The following is a 27505-nucleotide window of genomic DNA, read 5'->3' on the forward strand; positions in this document are numbered from 1 at the left end:
TATTAAGACCATGTAATCACAATGGGTTTCAAAGCAGGATAAAAATGATGTGAATGCTATTATTTTAACTATGTATAAAATATACACAGAAAAATAACTGGTAAGGAAATCTGTCAGTATTACAGCTGGCTTACACTGTAGAATTGTGGATACTTTAAGCTGCTATATTTAAAACTATGTTGTGGTATTGTTACTTTTATAATAAAAAACATTTAAGAAAGAGAAAAACTGGAAAGGGAATTTTGAATCTATATCTTCAGAGATTTTAGAAATATGATAGAGTTGTCACAGCTAAGCATTTCAAAGGAAAATAAGCAGTGAGGAGTGAAGAAATGAAGTATGCTGTCTGCTGTGGTTTATAACATGAAAAAGAAATACGTTAGTCATGCTGAACTAATGTATATTTATCTCTCAGGGCTTTTCCACTGACCACTTACAAAACTTGCCACCAACACAGGAAAGCTTTGATTTAAAACAAACAAACAAACAACAACAACAATGAAAAACTTTCCTAAGGTTATCTTCCTTGATCCCTTTCTTTTAGGCAGTATAAAGGTGTGAGTGAGTGGTACAGGGAAGGTTCTCAGCTATTGTGAGTTCTAGAGTGACTGAAGACACTGTTCAAAGTAGTATTTCAGCTTTAAGATGCACCGAGCTCTAGTTCTTAGAGAGAACTGACTTCTACTGAGTACTCACTCTGTGAGCTATCTGCTTGAGACGCATGACAACGCTTGGAGTTGGGCTGGTATTACTCCCACTTTACAGATGAAAGGACCAAAGCTAAGTAAAATGTCCAGGGAGATGGCAAGTAAGAAGCAGAGCTGCTCTGGGCTCAGATCTGTCCAACTGCAGAGCCTTTGGCTTTTTCTCTATGCCAGGCTGGCCCTGCACACCACTAGGCTCTGATCTCCTAACTTCCTCAAACAATGGCATTATAAAGAACAAAGTCTTCTTTCAACTTGTCTTCCCTACAGGTTGCAAAGGGCAAGACAAGCTTTCCCCCATTGGACACAGTCCCTGCACCTAGCACAGTGCCTAGTAAGGTGTTTATCTATTGACTACACCAACCCCTATCTGCACCCATTCTTTCCTTATTCCACAAAGGTCTGGAAAAGCATTGGACATAATAAGATGGGAGTGAACCTCATTCATTCACAGCCAGTCAAGGGCTTGCAGGTTTAGTCTAGAAAGCTCCTAGAGCAAACTATGCAAGTGCAGAAAAGAGAAAGGGATAGGACTGCTTAGAGCCCAAGATGTTAATGCCAATACTTAATGATAATATCTGCCCATCTCTGTGGTCCAGTTTTGTCCCCTTGCCAAGACTATATGTCCATCTGCCGCCTACCAGCCCATGCTTAGAGATGCCTGACTTTTGAAGCCTGGCCCAAAACATTCCAATAGAACAGGCTCCACACTGGGGAGCTGGTAGTTGGTCCAGAAATGTGTGATAATGAGACTAAGAGTGTGCTGGCGGTGTCAGCTGCCCAGGCCACGGGCTGTAGGCAGGAGAGTTCTGGGGCAGAAGTGAGACAGATATCCCTTTCCTGACTCATTGTGCTTGTATGTGCGGGTGTGTGCACGCAGAGAAGACAGAAGTGTACGGCATGGCAAAGAACTAAAAGCCCTTCGGTCAACAAAATCACAAGCCAAGGAGGTAGGGAAAGGGATTTTATGGGCTTGGCTGGAGGAGCTAATCGCAGTAACGGAAGAATCCCTCAGTTTTGTGAGGATGTAGCCCATTGTCATCTCGCCTCCCTCCCTTTTCCCTTCCTGCCTTAGGGTCAGGGTCCCAGGTCACCTCCACTCTTCCTGGGATTCCTTGGCCGTGGAGTTGGGTGAGACCAAACTGGAAAAGATGGCCCTTCTCGGTTCCACCGTGGCCATGCTTTTGATTTTGTTCAGCTTGTCCTGGGCCTGTTGGCATTTTCTCAGGCAAGGCCCACATAGATCCTTCTCCTCCACCAGATATAGGTTGTCCGGCCTCTTGATGGAATCTACGAACGTATCTGACTCCTCTGCTTTGGGAAAGGGGTTTCGCTTTGTGTTGAGCTTTTTCAGCTTGGGGAGCTTGGAGATGCTGTTGGGGATGGTGCTCAGCAGGTTGTCATGGAGCCCCACCTCCTGGAGCTCCTTCAGAGCGCCTAGCGTGGTGGGCACGCGGTCCAGGTGGTTCAGACCGAAATTCACAGAGCGGATATTCTTGAGCTGATTGAGCTCCACAGGCAGCCCATCGGTGGTCAGCCTGTTGTTGCTGACATTGAGGTAGATCAGAGAGGTCATCTGGCCGATGGACTTAGGGAGCTTGTCGATGTAGTTGCTATGCAAGTCCAGCCACCGCAGGTTCTGGAACTTGGAGATTGAGTCTGGAATCTTCCTGATCATATTCCGGCTAAGGTTGAGCTCATCTACATCACTGAGTCGCAGAATACACTTGGGAAAGGTGGTAATTCCCATCTTGCTCAAGTCAAGGCGTTTCTTCCCATCAAATGTGATCTTGATACAATTCTTGGCCACGCTGAGGGTGATCTTTTTACCCTTGGGGCGTTTCCCACCCTTGGCCATGTTCTTTTAGTAAGGAGGTATGTTTGAAGTATGTTGTTCTGATTGACTGGTGATCAGTTAGAGAAAAAAGTCACGTGAAACTGCTAGAAGATAGACTCTGGTAAGAAGAGAAAAGATATCCAGTTAGGAGATGACATAAGGGTACTGGACTCCCCCCACATCATAATGCTTCACTTTCTAATGGTTTGAAAGGAGAGAAAGAGGGGAGTGGAGAGGAATTAGATCATCAGCAGTTGAATGCCCTCTTCAGACCTCAGTGCTCCCAGATGTGAAATGGGAGGTTCAGGGTTGGCCTGAAGGATGCTCAACACCCCTCTGGCTGTGCCATTCCCCGACTTGGGAATCTCTCCATTGTCTTGGGCTTTCACATATTCCCCCTCCTGGGTGTGTGTGGGGAGGGTCGGGAGATAATGTCTTGGATATCTGCCATTTCCCAGACCCTCACTTAAATCTAGTCTTTTCTTAGAGTTATCCCACAAGTTCCTGGGGTGGGACTGCTGAGTTCTCAGAAGGAACATAGCCTGGATATAAGGGAGTAAAGGTGGGAGTTAAGAATGACTTGTGTATTACATCCCTCCTCACCTTCTGGACCCAGAGGAACTAGTCAGGCCTTGGCTACTATAACTGCAGTGCAAATAAATGCAGCACAGAGAAGTCTTTGCTTAGCCCCCAGGTAGGAAAATGTGCCTACACCATGCCCATGAGCACGGAAGAGGGGCCAGGGTGGAGCCTGGCAGAATTGAAGAGAATGCTGCCTTCTCCCACCTCCTACCCACCTTGTCTTCCTCCCCTCACACTCTTCACACTGAGATCCAACTGTAGACACCTCTGCACCGATAGGTGTGATAACAGATTTCTGCCATCGGAGAAGTAGAACGTACAGAGTGACGGGTAATTTCTGGCCTCACAGTGCTTGCTTAGAAGTCCAGTTCTACCATAAATAATGTGCTTAAATTTTCAGTGCCTCGATTTCCTTATTTGTGAAAACAGCTCCCATTTAGGACTCTAAGGGAGTGTAAATTATCTAAACTATAAAGCGCTTACAGCAGCGTCTGGCACACAGTAAAAGCTTGATAATGTTAACTATTAAGCATTACTATCAGGAACTTGGCACATACTGATTTTAATGTTCAACAATCCAGCAAGATCCACAGGCTTATCCCCACTATAAAGAGAAGAAGACCGAGGCTCAGGAGTGAGGAAGGTCTACAGTCAAGAGGAGGACGCAACCGGCCTGCCTGTTCTAGAGGCTCTTTTCTTTTCTACAGCTTGGTGTCTCTTGCTTGCTGAGATGCTATTTTGGACCAAGCTCCCACTCTGGACAGAAGCGTGCTTTCAGGAGATAAATGCTCGCACTGCTTCCTCCATCTCCAGTAGGGATGGGTGGGAGAGGTGCTCTGCGCTTTCTCTACTTCATCATCCAGGCCCTTTATCAGGAACCATGTTTGTGTAACACATGGAGCACCAGCAATCAGGCTCTGTGAGCCTAGTATCACATGTTTTCCTTGTACAGTAATCCTCAGTGCCAAAGGCAAGTAGGTAGAAATGCCTCCCACATGCTTATTATAAATCCTGCTCTTGCCACTCCTGGCTGAAGGTTTGAGGATTCCACCCTATGCAAGTCCTACTGGATCAGAGCCTCCTGAGATGGATGGAGCCCTCCACAATAGCCCGATGAGAGTATTCTCAGCTCTCAGCTGCATTGATGTTCTTTGGAGCGGGCCTTGTAAGCTGAACCTATTCTTTAGAAACAGTGAACCGACCACATTCAGGCATGATTGGCTGGTTACCAAAGACAGTACTGTGTTCACCAGTATTGAAATATCTGTATTACACAGCTGTGTGGAACCAGATGGGGCAAAGCAGTTTAAAAATGAAAGCTGGGGTTCCAGTCACAGTTAAGATGGAGTAAGTGCGCTCTGCCCGTCTCACCCAGTGAATGCAGCAGAAGGCCCAAGGACTCTGAAGATAAGTGGTGTAAGGCAGATTGGAGAGGTAACTCAAAGTAAGACCAACTTTGCACCAGTGATGACAGATTTCCAACAAAAACCTCCCTCATTGGCCAAGGACAGGGAGACGGGGCCTTTTAGGGTCAGGGTGAGGGAGATCCCGTTTCTTTCTATTCATCTTTTCCATTCTCTTCTGCCTCAGCCCCAGGCAATCCTGTATCATTCGAGTCAGGCATGCAGGCACTTAAAACTCTAAACAGGGAGAACCATTGTCTTTGACCAAGCTGTTGTCCCAGGTGTTTGGAAGTTTGCTTTTTTCCTCTCTATCCCACTGCTACTTGGCCCTGGAGAGAGAAACCGTGACAGGAAGTACACAACAGATTTAGAAAACAAGTTCCCTGGATTTCTAGCCAGAAGACCAAGGAGGGGAGGGCAACTCCTGGGAACCACAAAGTGTTGGGGAGATTGCAAAGAGGAGAGAGTTTAATAAAGTTGTATATGAACTCCAGGATACACCCTGAGCTGCCCACGAATAGACCAAACCCTGAACAGGGTCTTGAATACCTACTCCCAAACCCTGAACCCAAAGGCTTTGTGAATTGAGCACTGTGCAGGTTTCAGACTGGTGCCTGGATAGCACATGAAGGGCTGATTCGAATAGTACTGTAAATTCTTTGCAAACTGAATGGACATTATAAACGTAGTCTACAGAATCTACAGAAGGTTTGCCAGAACTTGTAGCCTGTGACTACCTGCTCAAAATATACATGTATATATCAATATAGATATAAAGATACATCCTAGAAGAAGAAGAGGATAAAGGCTTGTGGTGCAGAAAAATATTTGAAGGAAAAATGGGTAAAAACTTCCAAAAGTTGGTGAGAGACATAAAAACTACAGATTCAAGAAGCTCAGTGAACTGCAAACAGGATAAATAAACTCAAAGAAATCCATGTTCAGACGTTATCAAACTGCTCATAATTAAAGCAAAAATTAAAGAAAAAAACAACACGTAGCCTACAGGGGAACAGCATACAAATTATTACAGGTTTCTCACTAGAAACTGTGAAGGCCAGAGGTACTGGAAAAATATTTTTAAAATAATGCTGAAAAAAAAGAACTGTCTGCCAGACAGTAAATAAAAACATCCTTTATGAATGAAGGCAAAATAGACATTCTTAGATAAATGAAAAATAAAAAGATTTGCCACTAGTTGAGCTGCTATCAAAGAAATGATAAAAGAAGTCTTTAGATGAAAGGGAAACAATACTAGAGGGAAGCTTGGACCTTGAGAATAAGGAAAGAGCAATGGAAATGTAAATATGTGGTAGATATAATAGGCTGTTTTTCTCCTCTTATAATCTTTAAAATACGAATGATGGTTGAAAGCAAAAATTATAACTGTCAATGTATGTAGATGGAATACATATGACAACTACAACATAATGGGGGAAGTTAATGACACCTGTAAGGTAGGTAAGATTTTTACATTGCTTTGGAAGTGGTAAAATGTTAATTCTAAGTAGGCTGTAGAAAGATAAGTATGTATATTTTAGTCTCCAGAGCAATCGGAATGGATAGTTTTCAGAATGGATTATAAAAGAAAAAGAGCCAATTATATGCCATCTATAAGAAAAACACTTTAAATAAACAAAAGTAAGTTAAACTAAAAGAATGGAAAAAGGTGTACTTAACAAGAGAGCTTTAATATAGATGAAGCAAAAAATGATAACATTGAAAGAAAAAATGGGCAAATATACAATTAGAGTTGGAGCTATCAATACTTCTCTCTCAGTAATCAATAGGACTAGAGAGAAAATCAGCAAGGAATGGGATTTCTCAACCTTGGCTCTGTTGACATTTTGGGCTAGATAATTCTTTGCTGTTGGCAGGGATGGGGTGGTGATGGGGGAAAGGCCTGTCCTGTGCATTGCAGGATGTTTAGCAGCGGAAAGTAAGAATATTTTACCCACTAAATGCCAGTAGCTCTCCACTAGTTGAACAACCAGTAATGTTTCTAAACATTGCCAACTGTCCACTGAGGGGCAAAATTGCCAGATGAGAACCATTGATAAAGAACTGGACGTTACCACCAGCCAGTGGGATCTAATCAACATTTATAAAACACTCTACCCAGCAACAGAATACACATTCTTTTCAAGTGCACATGGAACATTCACAAATATGGACTACATTCGTGGTCATGAAACAAATCTTAACAAATATAAATGAATTGAAATCATATAAAGAATGTTCTCTAAAAATAATGGAATTAAGTTAGAAGTCAATATCAGAATAACTAGAAAATCTCCAAATAGTTAACAGTTAAACAGCATATTCATAAATACTCCATGAGTCAAAGAAATCTCAAGGGAAATTAGAAAATATTTTGAACTGAATATAAAAATAGAACATATTAAAACTTATGGTATGCAACTAAAGCAGTGATTAGAGGAAAATTTATAGCGTTAAACATTCATACTAGGAATATTTAAAAAAATAAGAAAGGTCTCAAATCAATAACAGACTTTTACATTAAATAAAGTAGTAAAGAAGAGTAAAATAAACCTAAAGGATGCGCAAAAAGGAAATAGTAAAGATGAGCAGAAATCAATAAAATTAAAAGGATAAAGACAATAGAGAAGATCAGTGAAATTAAAAGCTTGTTCACTGAAAGGTTTAATAAAATTGATAAATATCTAGCAAGACTGACAATGAAATAATAAAAAGAAGAGGGATTTCCCTGGTAGCGCAGTGGTTAAGAATCCACTTGCCAATGCAGGGTACACGGGTTTGAGCCCTGGTCCGGGAAGATCCCACACGCTGCGGAGCAACTAAGCCTGTGCGCCACAAATACTGAGCCTGCGCTCTAGAGCCCATGAGCCACAACTACTGAGCCCACATGCCACACCTTCTGAAGCCCATGCACCTAGAGCCCGTGCTCTGCAACAAGAAAAGCCATCGCAATGAGAAGCCCATGCACCGCAACGAAGAGTAGCCCCCGCTCGCCGAAACTAGAGAAAGCCCAGGCGCAGCAACAAAGACCCAACGCAGCCAAAAATAAGTTAATTAATTAATTTTTTAAAATAGTGCTGTTATGTGTACGATTTAAAAAAAAAGAGAGAGAGGAGACACAAATTATGAATATCAATAATTAAAGAGAGGATAGGACTAAAAACCCATAGACATTAAAAGGATAATAAAGGAATAGTACAAACAACTTTAGAAAAAAATTTAGATGAAATCGACTGTAAACTATAAAATCTCACCCATGAAGAAATAGACAACTCTTAAAGACCTATAGTTATTAAAGAGACTGAATTCACAGTTGAAAAGCTTCCAAAAAAACCCTCCAGGCTCAGATGGTTTTATTGGCAAATTCCACCAAACATTTAAAGATAACAAAACCAATTTTACACCAACTATTTCAGAAATAGAAGAGGGAGCAATTCCTAACTTGTTTTCTGAGGCCGGCATTACCCTGATACTAAAATCACACAGAGACAATACAAAGAAAGAAAACGACAGACCAATATCCCTCATGAACATGAACATAAAAATTCTCAACAAAATATTAGCAAATTGGGCTTCCCTGGTGTCGCAGTGGTTGGGAGTCCGCCTGCTGATGCAGGGGACACGGGTTTGTGCCCCGGTCTGGGAAGATCCCACATGCCGCGGAGCGGCTGGGCCTGTGAGCCATGACCGCTGAGCCTGCGCGTCCGGAGCCTGTGCTCTGCAACGGGAGAGGCCACAACAGTGAGAGGCCGGCGTACCGCAAAAAAAACAAAAACAAAAACAAATTGAATCCACCAATATATAAAAAGAATAATACATGACATCCAAGTAGAAATGCAAGGTTGATTCAATATTCAGAAAGCAATGTAATATAGCATGTTAACAGACTAAAAAGAAAAACATACATGATCATATCTATGCTGAAAAAACGTAACATTTATTCATGACAAAAACTCTCAGCAAACAAGCAATCCAGTTTATCTTCCTTAACCTGATAGAGGACCCCCACAAAAAAAGAAAAACCCTATAGTTAATATAATCGGTGACAGACTGAATGCTTTCTCCACTAAGTTTGAGAACAAGGCAAGAAGGTAAACTCTCACTATTCCTGTTAACACTATATTGGAAATTCTAGCCAGTGTAATAATGCAAATAAATAAAAGGCATAGAGATAGGAAAGAATGAAATAAAACTGTCCTTCTCACAGATGAGCTGCTTGTCCAGGTAGAGAATCCTACAGAGTTTAAAGACATTCTTGGAACTAACTAGTGAGTTTAGCAAGGTTGTAGGATACATGTTTACACACAAAAAACTCCACTGAATTTCTGTGTACTAGCAATGAGCTATTGGAAACTGAAATTTGAAAAATAATAATGCTCCAAAGAATAAAATACTTGTATATTTCACGTAAGTAAAAAAAAAAAAGTGCACGATTTCTGTGATGAAAATTGCAAAACACTGATGAAACAAAGCAAAGAAGATCTAAACAAATGGAGAAACATACCATTCATGAGCTGAAAAACTTAATGTAGTTAAGGTGTAAGCTCATCCCAAATTGGTCTAAAGATCAATGTGATTCCAATAAAGATTCCAGCAGGATTATTTGTATGTATGAATAAACAGATTCTAAAATTTATATTGAAAGGAAAAGGAGCTAGAAATTCAGAACAATTTTGAAAAAGAAACAAAGTTGGAGGATTCATGCTTCCTGATTTTAAAACTTACCATGTAATTACAAAATGTGGTATTGATGAAGGGATAGTATATTGATCAGTGGAATAGAAAACAGAGTCCAGAACTAGATCCACATAAATATGTTCAAAATGGTCAATTGTTTTTTGACAAAAGTTCAAGAGAAATTCAATGGAGAAACAACAGGCTTTTCAACAAACTGTGTTGAAACAATTGATTATCCAATATGCAAAAAAATTGAATCTCGAACTAATGAAATTAACTCTAACTCAAAATGGATCATAGGTATGTAAAATGTAAAACCATAAAACTTTTAAAAGAAAACGAAGGAGAAGGTTTTCATGACCTTGAATTTGGCAAAAGTACAACCCGTAAGAGAAAATATTGACAAACTGAACTTCAACAAAATTTGAAATTTTTGCTCTGTAAAACAAACAAAAATTCATATCCAACAAAGGACTAGTATTCAGAATCTATAAAGAACTCAAGGTCAACAGTAAGAAAGAAGACAATACAATAATAAAAAAAAAATGCCCAAGGGATTTAATGAGACATATCACCATAGAAGTTATATGAGTGGCCAGTAAGCCCACAAAACCACAGAGCATTGCTCAGTTACCATTAGTCACTAGGGAAATGCAAATGGAAATCACAGGTACCACTGCACAGTTACTAAAATGCCTAAAACAAAACAAAACAAAACATAAAAACCAATAATACAAAGATTTGGCAAGGGTGTGGAGCAACTAGAATGCTCATATATTGTTACCGGGGGTTCAAAATGGTACAATCGCTGTGAAAAAGTTTGGCAATTTCTGATAAAATTAACTGTATACTTATCATATGACCCAGCATTCCCCCAACTAGGTATTTACCCTCCAAAAAACTAAAACCTCATGTTCACACAAAAACTTGTGTTTATAGCTGCTCTCTTCATAATTGCCAAAAACAGAAATAAAAAACCTGAAGGTCTTTCAGTGGATGGATAAGAAATTGTGGCTTATCCTTACAATGGATACTATTAAACATAAAGAGAACAAGTCTATTGATACATGCAACAACTTGGATGACTCTCAGAAGCATCTTGCTGAGTAAAAGAAGACAGTCTTAAAAGTCTGCATCATGAATGATTCCGTTTATACAACATTCTGGAAAAGTCACAACCATAGGTACAGAAACTAGATCAGTGGTTGCCAGGGAATAGGGATGGGGAAGGTTTGACAACAACAGAGCAGCACAAGTGAGTTTTCTGGGGTGTTGGAACTGCCTGTACCTTGATTGTGGTGGTGGTTACGTGAAGCTGTACATGTTAAGAGCTCAGAGAACTGTATACAAAAGAAGCAACTTTGCTGTAGGTAAATTTAAATTTTTTAAAAAACTTAAAAATATTTGGGACTCCATAGTCTATTTCTGTCGTTCTCGGCCTGGCTTGGAAGTCTGTGACGTTTTCATGCCCCCACTCAGGCTTGTTTTGCCCTGTGAAGGGCATCCACACGTGTATCATGTGGGCACTGCTGGGTATGTATGCGTGTCTACACATGCACACTGCGGGGAACAGCTATACACAAGGTGACATATCAGAAAAACTGTCCTGCTGCACTTGAGTTAGAATCTTAATTAAAAAAATATGGACTGAGATCAGGGGAGCCTGAGTTCTGATCAAGTTTATCAATGATTTCTCATGGTAAGGTTGCCAGACTTAGCCAATAAAATTGCAAGATGCCCAGTTAAATTTGAGGTTCAGATAAACAGTGGATAGTTTTGAGTATACGTATATCCCAAACATTGCATAGTTCTGTATTTTATTTGACAACTCTATCCCATGGATCTGAAAAAGTAGTAAAGTTTCCTTTGTCCATGATCCTTGTTAGTTCTTTGGGACTAATTTAAGCCAACTCCGTGTGCTTATTCCTGCATTCATTCATTCATTTGTACACTCAATTCAGTAAGTATATCGAGAGCCTACTAGGTACCAAGCCTATGTGTTATTTATACAGGTGAACAGTAAGTGGGGCCAGTCTCTAAGCTCAAAGAGCTAAAATCTAGGTTGTTACTGATTCTGGCCACCAAATTCCGAGTCCCAAAAAGTCTAGGCTGTCTTTTGTATTTCTTGTATTTAAGATAAAGTTCAGCTGAGGGAGGACAAACACATCAAGTATGGGCAGAAGGGCCTAGATGGGAAGGATGCTTCCAGTAGACTGGAGATCCAGCTAGGTGAGCCCAGCTGTGCCTGGTCCCCCACAGCCCTCCCATGGTAAGAAGCCCTCCCTTCTCTGATGACTGATGGGGAGGAAGCAGCATGGGGCTGTCCACAGGGACTTCTCCATTAAGGAGCTTCTCCCCACCAGGTCCTTAGGCTCAGAGCCTGCTCATTCATTCATCACCTGCAGGCAAAGTAGGGGCTGGCCGGGATAAGCAGCTCACCTCCTCCTCAGTGCATCTGGGCCCCCAGACAGCCCCCACCCTCTTCATGCTTCTCCTCAGGGCCGCTTTACCTGGCTGGGACCCTTGCTTTTGGTTGTGGAGGGCAGGGTGTGTTGCTCAGGGTCCATTCTGACCCCTCTAAGCTGTGAGAACCACTAGAAGCAGACCGGTGCCAGGAGCCCCCAAAGCCCAGGGACACCCCTTTTCTTATACAACTCTGAATGGTCAGCATCCTGCCCAGGTCTGCCCACTGGGTAGGAGAGTAAGTATTGGCAAAAGAAGTGTGAAACTGATGATCTTTCAATACAACTAAATCTGATTAGATGAACTGTTATTATCAATTCATAGCGTCCTCAAATATCAGCGTGGGATCAGTCCACACCAGGGAAGCTGGCAACTATAGAGAGAAAGAAATGTCAATAGATAATCAGATAGATGGATAGGTAGATAAATGAACAGACAGATAGATGGGTAGTCAAATAATAGATTGCATTTCACATGAACAGCTTGGAAACCCAAATATGAGAAGTTTCTAAATGTACTTTTTGTCTTGTACAATTGGTTTTTATACTTTAGGAAAACTGGACCAGTTGGTTTGACTTTAATTTCTAATTAATTTTTCTATCTAGTCATTGTGAATCAAACAGCATGGTGGGACACCCCATGGATATCTAAATTAAAAATGTAATGGCAACTTATATTTTAATGCCATCAGAATATTTGCAAGCATTTTCAGCTGTAAGATCATTATCTTCACTATGATACTAGAGTTTATCTGATGCTTCATACTCATGTGTGTGTGTGTGTGTGTGTGTGTGTATATATATATATATATATAAATTTTTTTTTTTTTTTGTGGTACGCAGGCCTCTCACTGTTGTGGCCTCTCACTGTTGTGGCCTCTCCCATTGCGGAGCACAGGCTCCGGACACGCAGGCTAAGCAGCCATGGCTCACGGGCCCAGCCGCTCTGCGGCATGTGGGATCTTCCCGGACTGGGGCACGAACCCGTGTCCCCTGCATCGGCAGGTGGACTCTCAACCACTGTGCCACCAGGGAAGCCCTCATGTATATTTTTAAGACTGACTTTGTTTATATATATCTGATATCTTTAAACATTTTGCTAACACAATCTCACAATAATTACTTCACCCTTTTCACCGATGCATTGAGACCAGGATAGACATATTGTACAAGTGAAACCCCCAAAGTCACCATCAATATTTGGGACTAACTTCATAACAAGCTTTCTGCCATGTGGATGAGAAATGTCTTTTGCTTGTGGGACATCTCTTAAGGGGAAGTAATGCAAACTTCCCTCAGTGAAGTCACTCATTCAAACGTCATTATTCTTTCTCCCAACTCTCATAAGACCCATTCACTAGATATGTAAGGGGAGAGCCTCGCCTCTGCTGTGACTTCCCATGAGCCTTCAGATCACTCCCTGTGCCCTCCACCCCTTCCCAGAATGAGCTGTTCGTTCATGTGAAAAGCCCTGTGGCAGGTGGAGACGTGAGTGGTCACTGCAGGGCTCTCTGTTGAGTGGGTGTGTCTAGAAGCTCTGCCAGACCTCTAAAACAGGCACGAATGTTCAACTCAGGCATCGTCTGCACTGGAGGAAAGAATTACTGTTTGTCCAGCACCCACTCTGGGCCAGGAACTGTGTGCTCTACTACTTGCTTTACAATTTTGTCTGCTTTTTGGAGTATAGACTCACTGGAGGTATAACCATTAAGTGGTTTTATTTTTTCCACCTCTGCCCCCAGCTACATTATATCGAGCCCTGCTTTCCTGTGAGCAGAAGGACAGATTGCTAGGAAGGGGACAGACTAGAGGCAGAAAGATTTCTGTGCAGCTCACAGCAATACCGCCACCACTGGCAGAGATGATGGAGAGAATGACAGCAGGAGAGAGCTGTGGACAGTGGGGGTAGAGTCTTACAGGGACCCCACAGTTATGGGGGTTTTCTGACATCAATTTTGGAAATGCTTCACAATGTCAAGAGCCACTTACTACTCTTCATTCAGGTGATATGTACCAAAGTAACTATTGCAAGCGTGCTGCTGGACCATTTCTGTATCTCTAATCTCCGTAGTAATTATGCAAAGTGTCAGTCCTATTTTTAATATAGGAGAATTGGGGCTCAGAGAAGTCAAGTGCCTTCCCCAAGTTCACAAGACAACACAGCTCAGGCAAACCTAGGCTACCTAGCTGTTACACACCTACAAGCCTAGGTGTGTAATACCAAAGTTTGTGATCATCCCACTACGCTATCCTGCCTCTCTTTTCCTTCTGTTGCCTTTTCTTTAGGCTTGTTGCCTGTTATCCCACTGTCCAGGGACCAATGTGTGGGGTGCTTGTTTTCATAGATATATATATGTGTCTATATCTGTCACCATATAGCTGAATAATACGGATTTTAAACATACTTTACTAGTGGAGTCATGTAAGTGTAAGAGCGTGGAGATCGATGAGGAGAGAAGGAGGTAGAGAGAGGAACAGTTTAAAGGGTACATGTAATGCCACCAGCCAGTTCATTTAATGGCCCTGTGCCCCAAGTGGGCGGTGATAGAGACAGGAATCTGTTGTTCCTCGGCCCCTCCAGTCCCCACGAGCCCCCATGGTGTGAACTTCCTGTAAAGATGCAGGTTTTCGCCCAGCATGGCCCCAGAACCCTGGCCCACAGCATTCCCACGTGCCCACCAGAGAAGCCGGCCCTCTGCTGCCGTGGGCCGGTGTGGGGAGGCGGGGGGGGGGGGGGCGGCTGCTGGCTGTGCAGGGCCCTGAGAGGCTGTGTGCAGCCACCAGAAGTGTGATTTTCACAGCGTGGGCTCACTTGGACACCTAACACTTGTAAGACGCACTTCCGCGGTTCCCAAACAGCAGGCCTTCTCCGAGTGTGGGTCCTACGATGCGCTCCACCCCCTACAGCCCCCAGCACACACATTCTCTCCGCCAGCCCTTAGAGGCCCTTCATGCCTCCTTCACACAGCAGGCGCCCTCCAGTTCACCATTTCATTCAGTCCTCACAGCTCTCCTCTGAGGTAGGAATATTCCTCCCACCCAAAGATAAGGACCTGGGGGTGGGGTGGGTGTAAAGTGGTTTATCCAAGCTCACACCGCTCGCCTTACTCCAGGGCTTCTGGGTGGGATGTTCTTTCCGTGACATCAGAGCTACAGCACACAGAGTGTCTGTGTGGAAATTATTAGGTTCACTTCATTTGGCAATTATCTGGTTAATTTGATCAACGCAGTGCTAAGGATCTTATATTATGCACGTGTACCTTCCTCTACCCCTAATATCGTGTACTTCTGCAACCTCAGCACCGGTGTGGGTCTGCACATGTGCTGCCTGGGAAGCCATTATCTGTCAGACTGCCCTCTTCCCCCGGCCGGTAATAAGAATTCAACTTTTATTTGGAGCAAAAGTTCCCAGGGGGGTCACATGGCCCAATAACAAAAGATGATGATTTCTTATTGGTTTAATAGCACCTATTTTGTAATTCTGAATGTACTCTGTTTTAATTGGATTTGTTAAAGGAACAAAAGGGAATAGGTGCCTTACAATTAAAATAAAATGTTAAGGTTATTAGTTTAACAGACTAGAAATGCCTTGTTCATCAACCAACACATTCAAAGCACACAAAGCAACCTTGACACCCGGAAAACAAAGCACCAAAGTCAGTGCTGGCACCTTTAAATCCCAAGAGGTGAGCATTAATTCAATTTCAATCGCCGTGGTTTAAGCACTGCTATTGCCAGACGGACCCGATTGCATTCTCTCCTCACAGCCGTGCCTTCCATTGCAGATAAGGAAGCTGGGCTCAGAGAAGTGGCTTGGCAGGGCGAAAAGCGCAGGGGCTTTAGACCCACGTGGGTCGCCACCCAGCTCCCCATTTACTGTCAGGTGACCCTGAACAGTCGTGGAGCCTCACTGAGCTTCAGCCCCGACTTCCGTAAATGGGATAACAAAAGTGGCTGCTTCTGAAGGGTGGCGTGTGGGTGAGTGAGGGCCTCGGAGGACTTTGCTGTGACGGTAGGGGATGGAGTGCAGGGAGGAGCCACACCTGGACAGGACAGCACAACTGATGACAGTGGAGCCAGCGCTCCAGGATTCCAACTGGGTAAAACCCTGATTCAGACGCCACAGCCCAGCGTACTTACTGCTGGGGCATTCCCACCTCCCAGGTGCAGACCTCAAATTACTTTATTTGGAGGACAAAGAGATATAGCTCCTTTGAGGCACAGAGCCACCCACGCACCCAGGATCGCAGAGTGGGGGGCATTTCTCAAGTGCCCAGTGATATGTGCATTCTTTCTGCACCATGACCCCATCTGGCCCCAGTGAGAACTTGCTGAGGGGTGGACATGGCTCAGACGCAGGTGTACCCAGCTGTGTGCACTGGCCAGCCCCGTGGTACAGTACCTCCATTTGCTGTACAACAGTCCCTAGCTCCGAGGAAAGCTTTGCTGTAAACCCGCCTACCTGTGAAGTTGTGAGATACCTTGAAGGGGAGCCCTGAGGATCAACTGTAAGGGAACAGCCAAACCTTCCCTGGCCCTTTGGAATTCATTTCTTCATCAGTAGTTCGCATTGGATAACTACTATCAACGAGGCGCTGATTTATGCAGCAAACTAAATGAAGGCTCTGCTCACATCCTAAAAGGGAGATGAACCAAAGCAGACAAACACCACCAGGTGGCGAAGAGCGCCAAGAACAGAAAGAGCAGGGGCAAAAGAAATGAGAGAGGTGTTGGGAGGTGTGGTCTTTTGAAGAGGTGACCAGGAAGGGCATCTTTGAACAGAAGACATCCGAGCAGAGATGGAAGGACGTGAGGATGCAGGGAGGCAGGGAGGGGGTTTCAGATAGAGGATGCTCCAGATGGAAAGGCTCTGTGACAGAGGGATGGGGAGGGACAGCATGAGGGTGGGAGAAGGAAGGAGGGAGGGAGAGAGGAAGGAAGAGAGGCCAAAGACATGATTTTAAAAAAACAAAACCCAGGGCAGACATGATCTGGCGTATTTTTCAAATGATACTTCAGCTGTTGTGAGAAAAATCTCCAGGGCATGTCAAACCAAGGAGAGAAGGCCAGTCCCAACACTTCCCCCAGAGTGACCACAGACAGGGCCGTGCCCTCTCCTGTCTAATTCCTACCTGAGCCAGGAGGAAACCCAGCCCCGGGACAGCCCCATGCTCTCCTGAGTCTCCGACAAGCTTGGCCATGCTAGAGAGTCAGGGGAGGGGGGCGTGGTACGCAGCCACTCTTGTTTCCCTCTAGAGATGTTCTCTCAGAACCAGCAAGCCCACCACTGCACTGAAACCTCTCGGTCAAGCACAGATGACTGTGATATAAAAGCCACATAGCCTTTTACATATGGGTGACAGCAGTATGGTGCAATGTGTGTGTGTGTTTATTTAAACCTCAGCTAAACTTTCCCCCCATCCAGAGGTGAAGGGCATTGGAAGGACCATGGTCTCATTTTTAAAGGGATACTTTAGGTTAAAGAAAAAGGGTGCAAAAGGATGGTTTGGGGCTCTTTGTATGTAAGGCACCTGTCTTTCAAAAATGCTGTGACTTCTGATCCTTTTTCTGTAGAAATATTTTCTGAATTCACGTTTCCCTTTTCTCCTTGAGTCTTTATCAGGCTTATCTGAAGTTATTACTAAAACATTCAGGACTATCATTAAGAAGAGAGAACCCTTTTCGGGCGACTTTGGACAAATAGATACAACTTGCTAGGAATGATGTGAACAAAGGCAGCATAGCGGCCCACACTTTGTTTAGGACAGGGAAGCTCTTCAGCATTTTACAAACAGGGATATTTCCCATGTATTAGCCATTCTGTCTGTTCCCTTCCTGTTATGTGTAAAGTAACTCAATAGAGGACAGGCACTTGGACAGCAGGGAATGTGGAGGCTTTGAGGCCAATAGAACTGGGCTCCATCCCCACCTTCACTGCCAACCTGGTTTTAATCATGAGCTCAGTTTACTGATCTGCAAAATGGGTTAGAAAATTGCAAGTTGTTGTGAAGAGTAGATGAAGTGATGAGTGTATGTTAAGTGACTAGTGTGCACTGGGTACTCAGTGAATGGTAATCTGGCTCCTGGCACCTTTATGATGGTAAATAATGCTGATAGAGTCACCAAACAGCACCATATTGATTGCCTCCCTCAAATTAGTAGCCCCAAGACACTCCCCACTGATCATTAATCCCAGATGTAGGATTTGTGGAACAATCTTTGCTGATTCCCAAGCACAAAGGTCTTTGCAGCCTTTTAAACACAAATTATTAGTAATAATAGTGATAATAACAAAAGAAAAGAAATGTAACAGCAACTTGTAGATATGATAATACCTTTGTCCACTTTTAACCTCTAGAGCTTGCTAGAGCCCAGGCAACTCACTTGCTCATTCATTCATTCATTCATTCATTTGTTCAACAATTTGTACTCGAGTCATTCTACAGGTCAGGTCAGATGAGAAGATATGCAGTGAGCACGACAGACATGTTTCTCGTGAAACTCCTATTTTAGGAGGAAGCAAATCAAGCAAGAAAAACAAAACAAACAAAAAGAGCCAAGATTATGTCAGGTGGTTTAAATGCTCTGCAAAAAATAAAACCTGATGATGTGAAAGGGAACACCCAGGGTCAGGAGAGAATGTTGATGGGGGCGGGCGGGGGGGGCACTAATTTAGACTGAGATAGATGGGGAAGTCCTCTCCCAGGTGACGTTTGTGCTGAGACTTGAACACTAAGAGGCCATGTGGGAGGATTTGGGGAAGAACACCCCCAGAAAGGGGCATACCAAGTGCAAAGTCCTAACAGTGGGGAGAAAAAGGAGATGCGGGGGTGGCTGGAGCAGGGTCAGCAAGGAGAGGGTCGAAGATGAAGACAGAGGACTTTATGGAAGGTACGATACGTTGCGTGCATTATCTCATTTAATTCATCCAGCCCACTTAACAGGTAACGCACCGAGCCCCAGAGCACATCCCTTGCCAAAGTCACATGCTAGTCAAGCAGAGCCAGCCCTTGTCTGTGGGCTTCATTGCCATTTGGCTTACCCATGAAAATTTGACTTGACAACGTCAAACTTTGGCTCTGTGGGCCGACAAGGAAGCTCCTGACTCATCATGTTTTCCAGACACTACCCTACACTGAGCTAGATCCTGTGGGAACATTCATAGCAGCCCAGGTCAAGCCCCATCCTTAAGGCTCACCCTCACTGAAAAGAAGGCACGCGTGTGTTATCTCACCCGGCTCTGGGGGTTGAGATGAGTTCTATTATGTGAGACAGGTAGAGAGCTCAAAAATTGAAAATTGGCAATGAGTCCAACTGGCCATGAGCTGAAAGCTGGTGATGGTTGGTGCAGCCCATCATGCCCACTTGGAGGGGCGTGGTTCAGCTGCACGCCTCATGTTCTAAGAGTACCAGGGACCAGGAAATATCACCTAGCTTTGATGAAGACCCACCCAGATGATGGGTAGAGGGAAAGAGCATGAAGTCCTCCCCTTTCATCAGCATTCCCAAGCAAAGAGCGGTGGGCAACAGTGGGAGACCCTTGGAGCCCCAAGAGGAAGCTGGCACCGCCAAGCACCAGGCCTTAAAGGTCAGTCTCTAGACAACAGTAGGACTCAGGCACAGTGAAGAGTGGACAGGGGCAGCCTCAGCTCCTCCCTTCCCCCTCCAGGCTGAGGCTCAAGCCCAGAGTCACCCCAGCTTGAAGACCAGTCAGAGCTGTGTCCCTCCCTAGTTGTATGACTTAGCACACGTTTCCTGACCTTTCTGACTCCCCATTTCTTCACAGGAGAGCTGGTCATCAGCACCTGGTTCACATAACAGCCATACGGTTTGTAAATGTATTGAGAACCTACTATGTGCCAGACCGTTTGCAAATCAATTTAACACATTCAAATTAGATTCCTGCCTTCAGACTGCGTGTAGGGATTATACTGACCACCTACTCTGGGCCAGGCATTTTAAAGACACTGTAAATAATTCTTCCACCTGCCTGATCTATTTATTGTTTTTCATCTCCACTGGACAGATACGGTGCCTGAGGCTCAGAGAGGCCAAGTAGCTTGTCCAAAGTCACAAAGACTCAAAGTAGGGGCACCTACCTTTGCCTGTTGTGGAAATAGAGGCGTGATTCTAGTGTGTTCCATGAACAATTCCTCCTTACAAGGCCCAGCCCAGCCTAGGACTCAACCATTTGTTCGTGGGCTGCAGTGTTCAGATCACTCGTAGAAATGGTTTGCCTCCAGACTTCTCAAAAGACAGACTGTGCTCCAAACCCCAGCACAGTCAGCAGAAATCAGGTGAGGTCTGCTGAGGTTGCCTTCGCAGGCTGCAACCTCCTAGCTGAACGAGCACTGCAGTTTCCTTAAAGGGGTAACTGGGTGGGTGAGGAAGCAGTTCAAACACTAGTCTCCACCTGCTTGTGGAGCAGGAAACAACGTTCAAAGAGACTGAGACTTTGGAAAGATCATAAAGCATGACCCCAAAGCCCTACAGATTCCCACACTAACCTCCCAAGCTTGTCCATGGCCCAGGCGCCGGAGAACGCCCAGCTGGGTCCCCAGCTAGCTGCCCTTCCTGCCTGGGGCTCAGGGCCAGCTTCCTCCTCTCCTACATAATGAACTAGCTGGTGTCTGGGGTTTGTAAATAAAGCACACCAGGAGAACAGCCATGTCCAAAGTTGCTTACTCAAAAAGCTGAGAGAAAAAGAGTTTGAAGAGGTTGTAGTTTGGCAAAGTTAAAGTAAAATAAATGCAACCAGAGGGAAACTTACCCTGTTCCGCCGGTTCTTCCTCCTCAACTGTGAAACTTTGTCACCAGGCAACAAGAGACCTGGGACCTGGTGTTAATTAGCATAATCTTGACGCCAGCCTGCAAGGAGAGAGAACACAGTGCCGAAAGGGTCTGCAGGACAGGGTCTGGGGCCCCTGGGGCTTGCAGTGGGCTTCTTCCTGGCTTCCCCAAGCAGTGCCCTGGGGATTACAATACCAGGAAGGCTGCTTTCCATGGCAACCTCCAGAAGTAGACGTTGCTAACAGAGGGGAAAGAACCATGTTTGCCTCTTTGAAGGGACAAGTGTCTAACTTCTATAGCATTGAGTCCCATGAAATATCATTCGACTTCCTTGTAATTTGCCCCAGTATTTCTTTCTGCTCTTTGGTTTTTGAGAGGGCTGTCTTTTATCTATTTATTTGAATTTAATTATTTCTTGCAGTTTTCTTTACGCCCTTTTCCCATGATTAGATCAGAGTGACTATAATGCTCATAAAAATCAGACATGCAATAATGATTTTTTCTTAATTAATATTATGCCACTCAATGCTAGTATGTAGTTTCTAAACTCGACATTTTGAATGAATGTGCAATACTGAATCTGGTGGACTTTGCTTTTCCTGTTGTTTCCAGTTTGGCACTATCATGAATAAGGCTGCAAGGAAGATACCTGGGCATTTATAGTCTTTTTGTTCAGTTTCTTTTCCTTTAAATTAAATTCCCAGAAATTGAGAAATTTGGCAAAAAGGATAAATGTTAAAATTATTTTGCAAATAATAACATAACATTGTAGAACAATTAGAAAATACATATATAGAAACAAAAATATAAAAACACTCTAGGGCTTCCCTGGTGGCGCAGTGGTTGAGAGTCCGCCTGCCGATGCAGGGGACACGGGTTCGTGCCCCGGTCCGGGAAGATCCCACGTGCCGCGGAGCGGCTGGGCCCGTGAGCCAGGGCCACTGAGCCTGCGCGTCCAGAGCCTGTGCTCCGCAACGGGAGAGGCCACGGCAGTGAGAGGCCCGCGTACCGCAAAAAAAAAAAAAAAAAAACTCTAAATTGTATTACCCAGGTTGAATTTTAAAAATAAATTAAATAATTAGCAAATAAATAATTTGAAATGCAAACTTAACCCAAGCAATGAAAATTTTGGCAAGTACAAAAAAGCAAAATGAAAAAGTTTAAATTAAAAAATATAATAAATCATTAAATTAGAAATATAATTAACTATAAAATTTTTTAAATACATGAACACCACCACCATCCTATTTAATCCAAAATGAAAGAAAATAGATCATTTAATTTAGACAATAAATGGATTTAACATAATGAGCAAATGAAGATAACTAGAAAATTAAAAGTTACCTGAACTCCTACAACTTAGTGCATTTCTAATTAGAATATTCAAAAAGCACGTAATTTAAATTAGAAAATAAGTAATCTGAAAGTCATAAAACACAAATAAGCAAAAATAAAATCATTACTTTAAGGGAGAAAATACACAAGGAAAATACCTTTAAAAATTTTTTTTAAGTTTTAAAAATTTTATTGAAGTATAGTTGATTTACAATGTTGAGTTAGTTTCTTCTGTACAGCAAAGTGATTCAGTTATACATATATATTCTTTTTCATATTTTTTTCCATTATGGTTTGTCACAGACTATTGAATATAGTTTCCTGTGCTATACAGTATGACTCTGTTGTTTATCCATCCTATATATAATAGTTTGCCTCTGCTAACTCCAGACTCCCAGTCCTTCCCTTCCCTACCCCCCTCCACCTTGGCAGCCACAACTCTGCTCGCTATATCTGTGAGTCTGTTTCTGTTTTGTAGATATGTTGATTTGGATCACATTTTAGATTCCCCATATAAGTGATATCATATGGTATTTGTCTTTCTCTTTCTGACTAACTGCTTAGTATGATAATCTGTAGGTCCATCCATGTTGCTGCAAATGGCATTATTTCATCCTTTTTGATGGCTGAGTCATATTCCATTGTATGTATGTACTACATCTTCTTTATCCATTCATCTGTCAGTAGACATTTAGTTTCCCTGTCTTGGCTATTGTAAATAGTGCTGCTGTGAGCATAGGGGTACATGTATCTTTTCGAATTATGATTTTGTCTGGGTACATGCCCAGGAGTGGGATTGCTGGATCATATGGCAACTCTGTTTTTAGTTTTTTGAGGAACCTCCATACTATTTTCCATAGTGGCTGGACCAATTTACATTCCCATCAACAGTGTAAGAGGATTCCCTTTTCTCCACACCCTCTCCAGCATTTGTTATTTGTAGACTTTTTAATGATGGCCATTCTGACTGGTGTGAGGTGGGTCCTCACTGTAGTTTTGATTTGTATTTCTCTAATAATTAGCAATGTTGACCATCTCTTCATGTGCCTATTGGCCATCTGTATTTCTTTTTTGGAGAAATGTCTATTTAGGTCTTCTGCCCATTTTTCCATTGGGTTGTTTGTTTTTCTGTTGTTGAGTTGTATGAGGTGCTTGTCTATTTTGGAAATTAAGCCCTTGATTGTATCGTTTGCAAATACTTTCTCCCATTCCGTAGGTTGTCTTTTCGTTTTGTTCATGGTTTCCTTTGCTGTGCAAAAGCTTGTAAGTTTGATTAGGTCCCACTTGTTTAGATAAATACATTTTAAAATACAGATATGTAAAACCTTATAAAAATTAAAGCCACTCAGTTTCAGCATCTAGAGGTAACTTTATGTTATATAAACTTCCAGACTTTTCATGCATTGACAGCATCAGGTTTATGGCATGGTTGTGCAATAATCATTTGATAATTTTGCTCATGTTCATTTCTAACTCCAAATATACACAAGTTACCAATTTGTCAGGTAACTGACCTCTAATCCAGCCAGAACAAAGATTTTTGTTGTCGTTTTATTAATTTGCTTGTGTGCGCTTGTCTTCAGAGTCAGGGCCTGGGGTCAAGGAGTGGTCCAGCAAGCGCTCTGCACAGCCCGGTGTGCTGGGCTTTCATGGGTGCCTGCACCAGGCTTCAGCAAACCCTCATGAGCTTCCCTAGTCTGCAGTCCATCTCTTACCCCACCTCCATTTCCACATCTGAAGATGGAGATCATGGCTATCTCATTGAGTCGTTGTGAAAATTAGACAATTGACAAAAAGTCTTTGCAGTTTCCAGTGCATTAGACAATTATTATTATTGTTTGTATGCAAAATTTCTACATGTTAAAGAAATAAAGACAGGAAGTTATAATAGAAATATTATAGAAGGTCAATATCCTGTTAATTCAGGAGGAAATCTCTGAACTGCAAGAACGCCTGTCTATTAATGGATTTCTGTTGACCTACAGTCTAGGTCTGAAAACTAGGCTAAACCCAGATTTGCTTCTGAGGAGGGAAAAAGGAGCGGGAGTGTGTTTCTATTACCAGCCTCTTGGCTCCTCGTGGAAAACTCTGCCCACCCCACAGACTGCTTCCCCAGCATGCTCCTCCAGAGCGCACCCAGGCAAGAGGCAGGGCAAGATGCTGGCCAGGACTTGCCCTGTCTTGAGGCACAGCACAGACCATTAGTAGACACATTTCTAGTTTGCCAGGACGAGTGAATTTTCTTCTCCTTGTGGTCTGTGTTTTCTTGACACCCATGGGTTACTCACTAACCCATTTCACCATGGCCTCATAACTGTTTTGCAAGTAGAAAAGACACAGGAGAATTTAGAGAGGCATCAGGCTTTTTAAACATGTCCACTTCAGTTCAGGAGGCCCAGTTTCCCTGTGGGACCTCCCTGGATGTATGCGAGGTTACTCTCTTAGTGCCTAAGGACTAGCCATAGCCCGCTAGTCCCAGAGGCGAGGAGGAGGAGGATGGGCAGATCTCCTACCCCTTCCTGGGCTGAGATGAGTTCCTTGGCAGAGACCCTTTGGGCCTGGACTAGCCCACACTCTGAAGGCCCCTGGTAGGCTTCTCTGCCAGACTCCCTAGGGAAGATGTGAGTTCCTGGGCTGTGCCCTGGCTCACTCTGGGAGACAGGCTCAGGGTAGAGTGGAGGTATCAGTCAGGTGGAGCTGGACCAAAGGGGCAGAGTCAAAGGCAAGACGCTGAGGCAAGCCATGGGCACTGAAGGAGGAGTAGGAAATGCCCCAAGGCCACGTGACGGCAGCACTCACGCTTCAGACCACTTCTAGGAGTTCAAGGACACAGATGTGATTTAAAGTGAAGCAGCGCAGATAAAAATCACCTCTGAAAATAGGGAAGAATTTGGACCCAGCCTAGCGGTTGACCACACACAAAGTTCAGCTTGAAGATAGTGCCCCACCTTTGGAAGTCATCCAGAGCAGTTTAGATACATGTCTTGGGATGGGAGTGAGGTTGGTAAGATGTCCTCTGTGGGCCCACCGTGCTAGGCCACCTTCAGGTTAGACAGAGTGACCTACCTAGTCCTCAGTGACTTTGAACTCATCCATTCTTCTCCATACCATCCCTGGTTGCCCAAGGGCCTGGACTCTTGCCCCATAGACTCCGTGGCAAACCCTGAGCTGATGGAGCAGGAGATCTGATTCACAGCTGGCACAGTTATTCTAAGATCTTACGGAGTGGTACTGGCAGAACAAAGCAGGTCTTGACCAGAAGCAAGTCTTCACTTTTACACCACACTCTTCTTCCTCCCAGAGTAAAAAGAAAATCGGCCCTGCTCTCGGATAGCATCAACATCAACTAGAACTATGCCCATTGAGGGAGCCCTGTGTCCACACCTGTGCTAGCCTGTTCCAGACCCATGGTTACACTTGCTCCCCAGCACTCCTGGGTCAGCCATGTTTGAAGGATGAGGTAACAGTAGTTCAGAGCAGTCAGGTGGTGGGGGCAGGATTTGAACCCAGGTTCTGGTGACTCCAAACCAGTGGTCTTTCCCATGCTGCCTCCCTTGGACCTTGGAAGGGCTTTAGAAAGCCAAGAGCCATCTCTGGCACCTTGTTTAATATAAAATTTACACTGTAATAATGGAATAGTGCAGTGTATCAACTCTTAAAGAAATACTTTAATCACCAGATATTTACAAAATTCACATAAACCATTCCAAGAGTTCTGTAATTGCCTTCAGATGAACATGAATTTTTTAAAAAATTTTTTTCAAAGAGAACTCACCTTCGGTGAGGTGTCTAGATGCTGGTAATGGCGTTTTTTTTCTGATGGTAATGAAATGATAGATCTTCCTTGGAGCTCATGGCTGATGAAATGAGCAGTGGGATGGTAAATTGCCTTTATCTTCCTCACACCATTCCGCCGGATGGCAATGTCACAAAAGACCACAGATAAAATTCTAGAACTCTTTATGAAAAAGAAAAACAGGCTGTCTCGTTTCCTGGATCTTAACAGGCACCTTTTGCTCCCCTATTCCCCTTCCACTGTCAGATTTCTAAAATAAAGTAGCAAGATTCGGAGCTTTGCCATACCAACTCCACATCCTTGTAGCTCAGCCCCACATCCTCAGAAAGGCTCAGAACACATTCTTTCCCGAGGTGGTCCACTTGGCTGTCTCCAGCCTGGGCTCCGTCCTCACTCACAACGTTCAAAGCAGTCTGCCTTCTGGAACTGGGGTGGTGGCGGGCTCACAGTCAGGGCGGGAAAGCCAGATCTTCACCTGAGCCTTTGCAAGCTAATGCAATAAATGGGACCATGTTTTTGCCTGTTTGCTGTTGTTACTGTCTGCCTGAATAAAATGGCCCAAAAGGATGATTTCTCTACTGGGGGGAAGAGGTGAATCCCAGCCAGGGAGTTGCTTTCTGTTTATGGGAAGTCTGCCAAGGAAAGTATTGAATGAGGAAGGGTGGGGAGCCCGGAACAGATGATGTGACAGCATTGCTGTGACGGGAAGATGAAGAGTCGCTGCCCCTGCTGGGGCTCTCGGGGAGCCAGGCCTTGTCCACACGAATGCCTGAAGCACTCTGGTGCCGTCCCCGTGGGTGGAACGTCCCCGTGGGATGCATGTGGGGGCGGGGTCTGTGGGTTCCTGAGCAGGACTGAGGCAGAGGGCATGGCTGGAGAGACGCAGGACTTGGTTTGGTTCAGTGGAACAGCCTGAACAAGAACCTGGTTTGGGGAGTAGAAGGGGAGTCTCAGGGAGACAGAGGGGGAAAGAAAACACAGCTAGAAAAGGAACCAAGTGACCTCAGAGGCTGAGGAACTGGGCCCTACAAATTCCTGCTGAGCGGAAGGGGCATTTCACATGGAGAAGGTTCCTTCCCACGCCCTCCCCAGCACTGCATCCTGTTACACTTTTACATTCTCCCCTACCACATGGGTCAAAAATGGTGTTTCTTTGGTTTGAAATGTGTTTCTTAATTGTATTTGTGGAAACATAAATCGGTACAGCCTCTTAAGAGGACAATTTGGCAATATGTAGCACACTTGAAAATTCTCGTAGTTTTTAACCTAGTAGTACCATTGCCAGAAATGTATCTCATGGTTACACTCGCAAAGATTCAAGGCATGAAATCATCATGAGATGTAAGTCTCATAAGTCACAGAGATTTATGTCCGAAGATGATCACAGAAACATCATTTGTGAGGACAAAGCCCAGCACGGGGGAGGCTGCCACGAGTTCCCATCCATCTGTACGAGGGTGTCCTGCTGTTGTGGCCACAGGGCAATGTGGGCCGCCTCCACCGTGCCGTCAGGCCAAGGAAGCAGGGAGGAGACTCGCGCAGATAAGACGATCCCACATACCAAAAACATTTGTTTAAAAACTACTTGCACATATAGACTGGTATATGGCTAAAACTCTCCTGGAGATTGACTGTGGATACTTCCTGAGTGGGAGCAGTGGTTTGTAGACTATTATTTTTATATTTCATGACCTTCCATATTGTTTGCCTTTCTTAACCACACACATATATTCACATGTGACATGTATTCACACGCATGTTGTGCACATGGGCAAAGAAGACCAAGATGCGGCTGTGAAAGCCCAGTGTGGAGTGTGAGGCCCCCGAGCCTGCTTCTGCACGGCCCTGGGACTCCTCGGGGCCACGCCTCAGGCAGCAGCGCATTCTGCCATTGCATGAGAGCAACAGGGATGGCAAGA

General features: G+C 44.0%; 2 protein-coding genes across 6 annotated transcripts in view; one reads left to right on the forward strand and one right to left on the reverse strand.

Annotated features, from left to right (window-relative positions):
- The window catches only part of WDFY4 (WDFY family member 4), a 281181-nt gene that overhangs the window by 215842 nt on the left and 37834 nt on the right, over positions 1-27505 (forward strand). The window lies entirely within an intron of this gene.
- Positions 1656-25696, reverse strand: LRRC18 (leucine rich repeat containing 18). Its single transcript, XM_033417584.2, has 3 exons — positions 25566-25696; positions 20436-20533; positions 1656-2659 (listed from the first exon to the last, which is right to left on the reverse strand). The coding sequence occupies exon 3, from the start codon at positions 2560-2562 to the stop codon at positions 1795-1797; it is 768 nt and encodes a 255-aa protein (XP_033273475.1). The 5' UTR covers positions 2563-2659; positions 20436-20533; positions 25566-25696; the 3' UTR covers positions 1656-1794.

This window comes from Orcinus orca, chromosome 14 (assembly GCF_937001465.1).
Source record: "Orcinus orca chromosome 14, mOrcOrc1.1, whole genome shotgun sequence".
Lineage (NCBI taxonomy): Eukaryota > Metazoa > Chordata > Mammalia > Artiodactyla > Delphinidae > Orcinus > Orcinus orca.

What these genes read in the sequence shown, in the direction of transcription:
- LRRC18 (XM_033417584.2), bottom strand. Translation starts at nt 2,562, where the DNA reads ATGGCCAAGGGTGGGAAACGCCCCAAGGGTAAAAAGATCACCCTCAGC.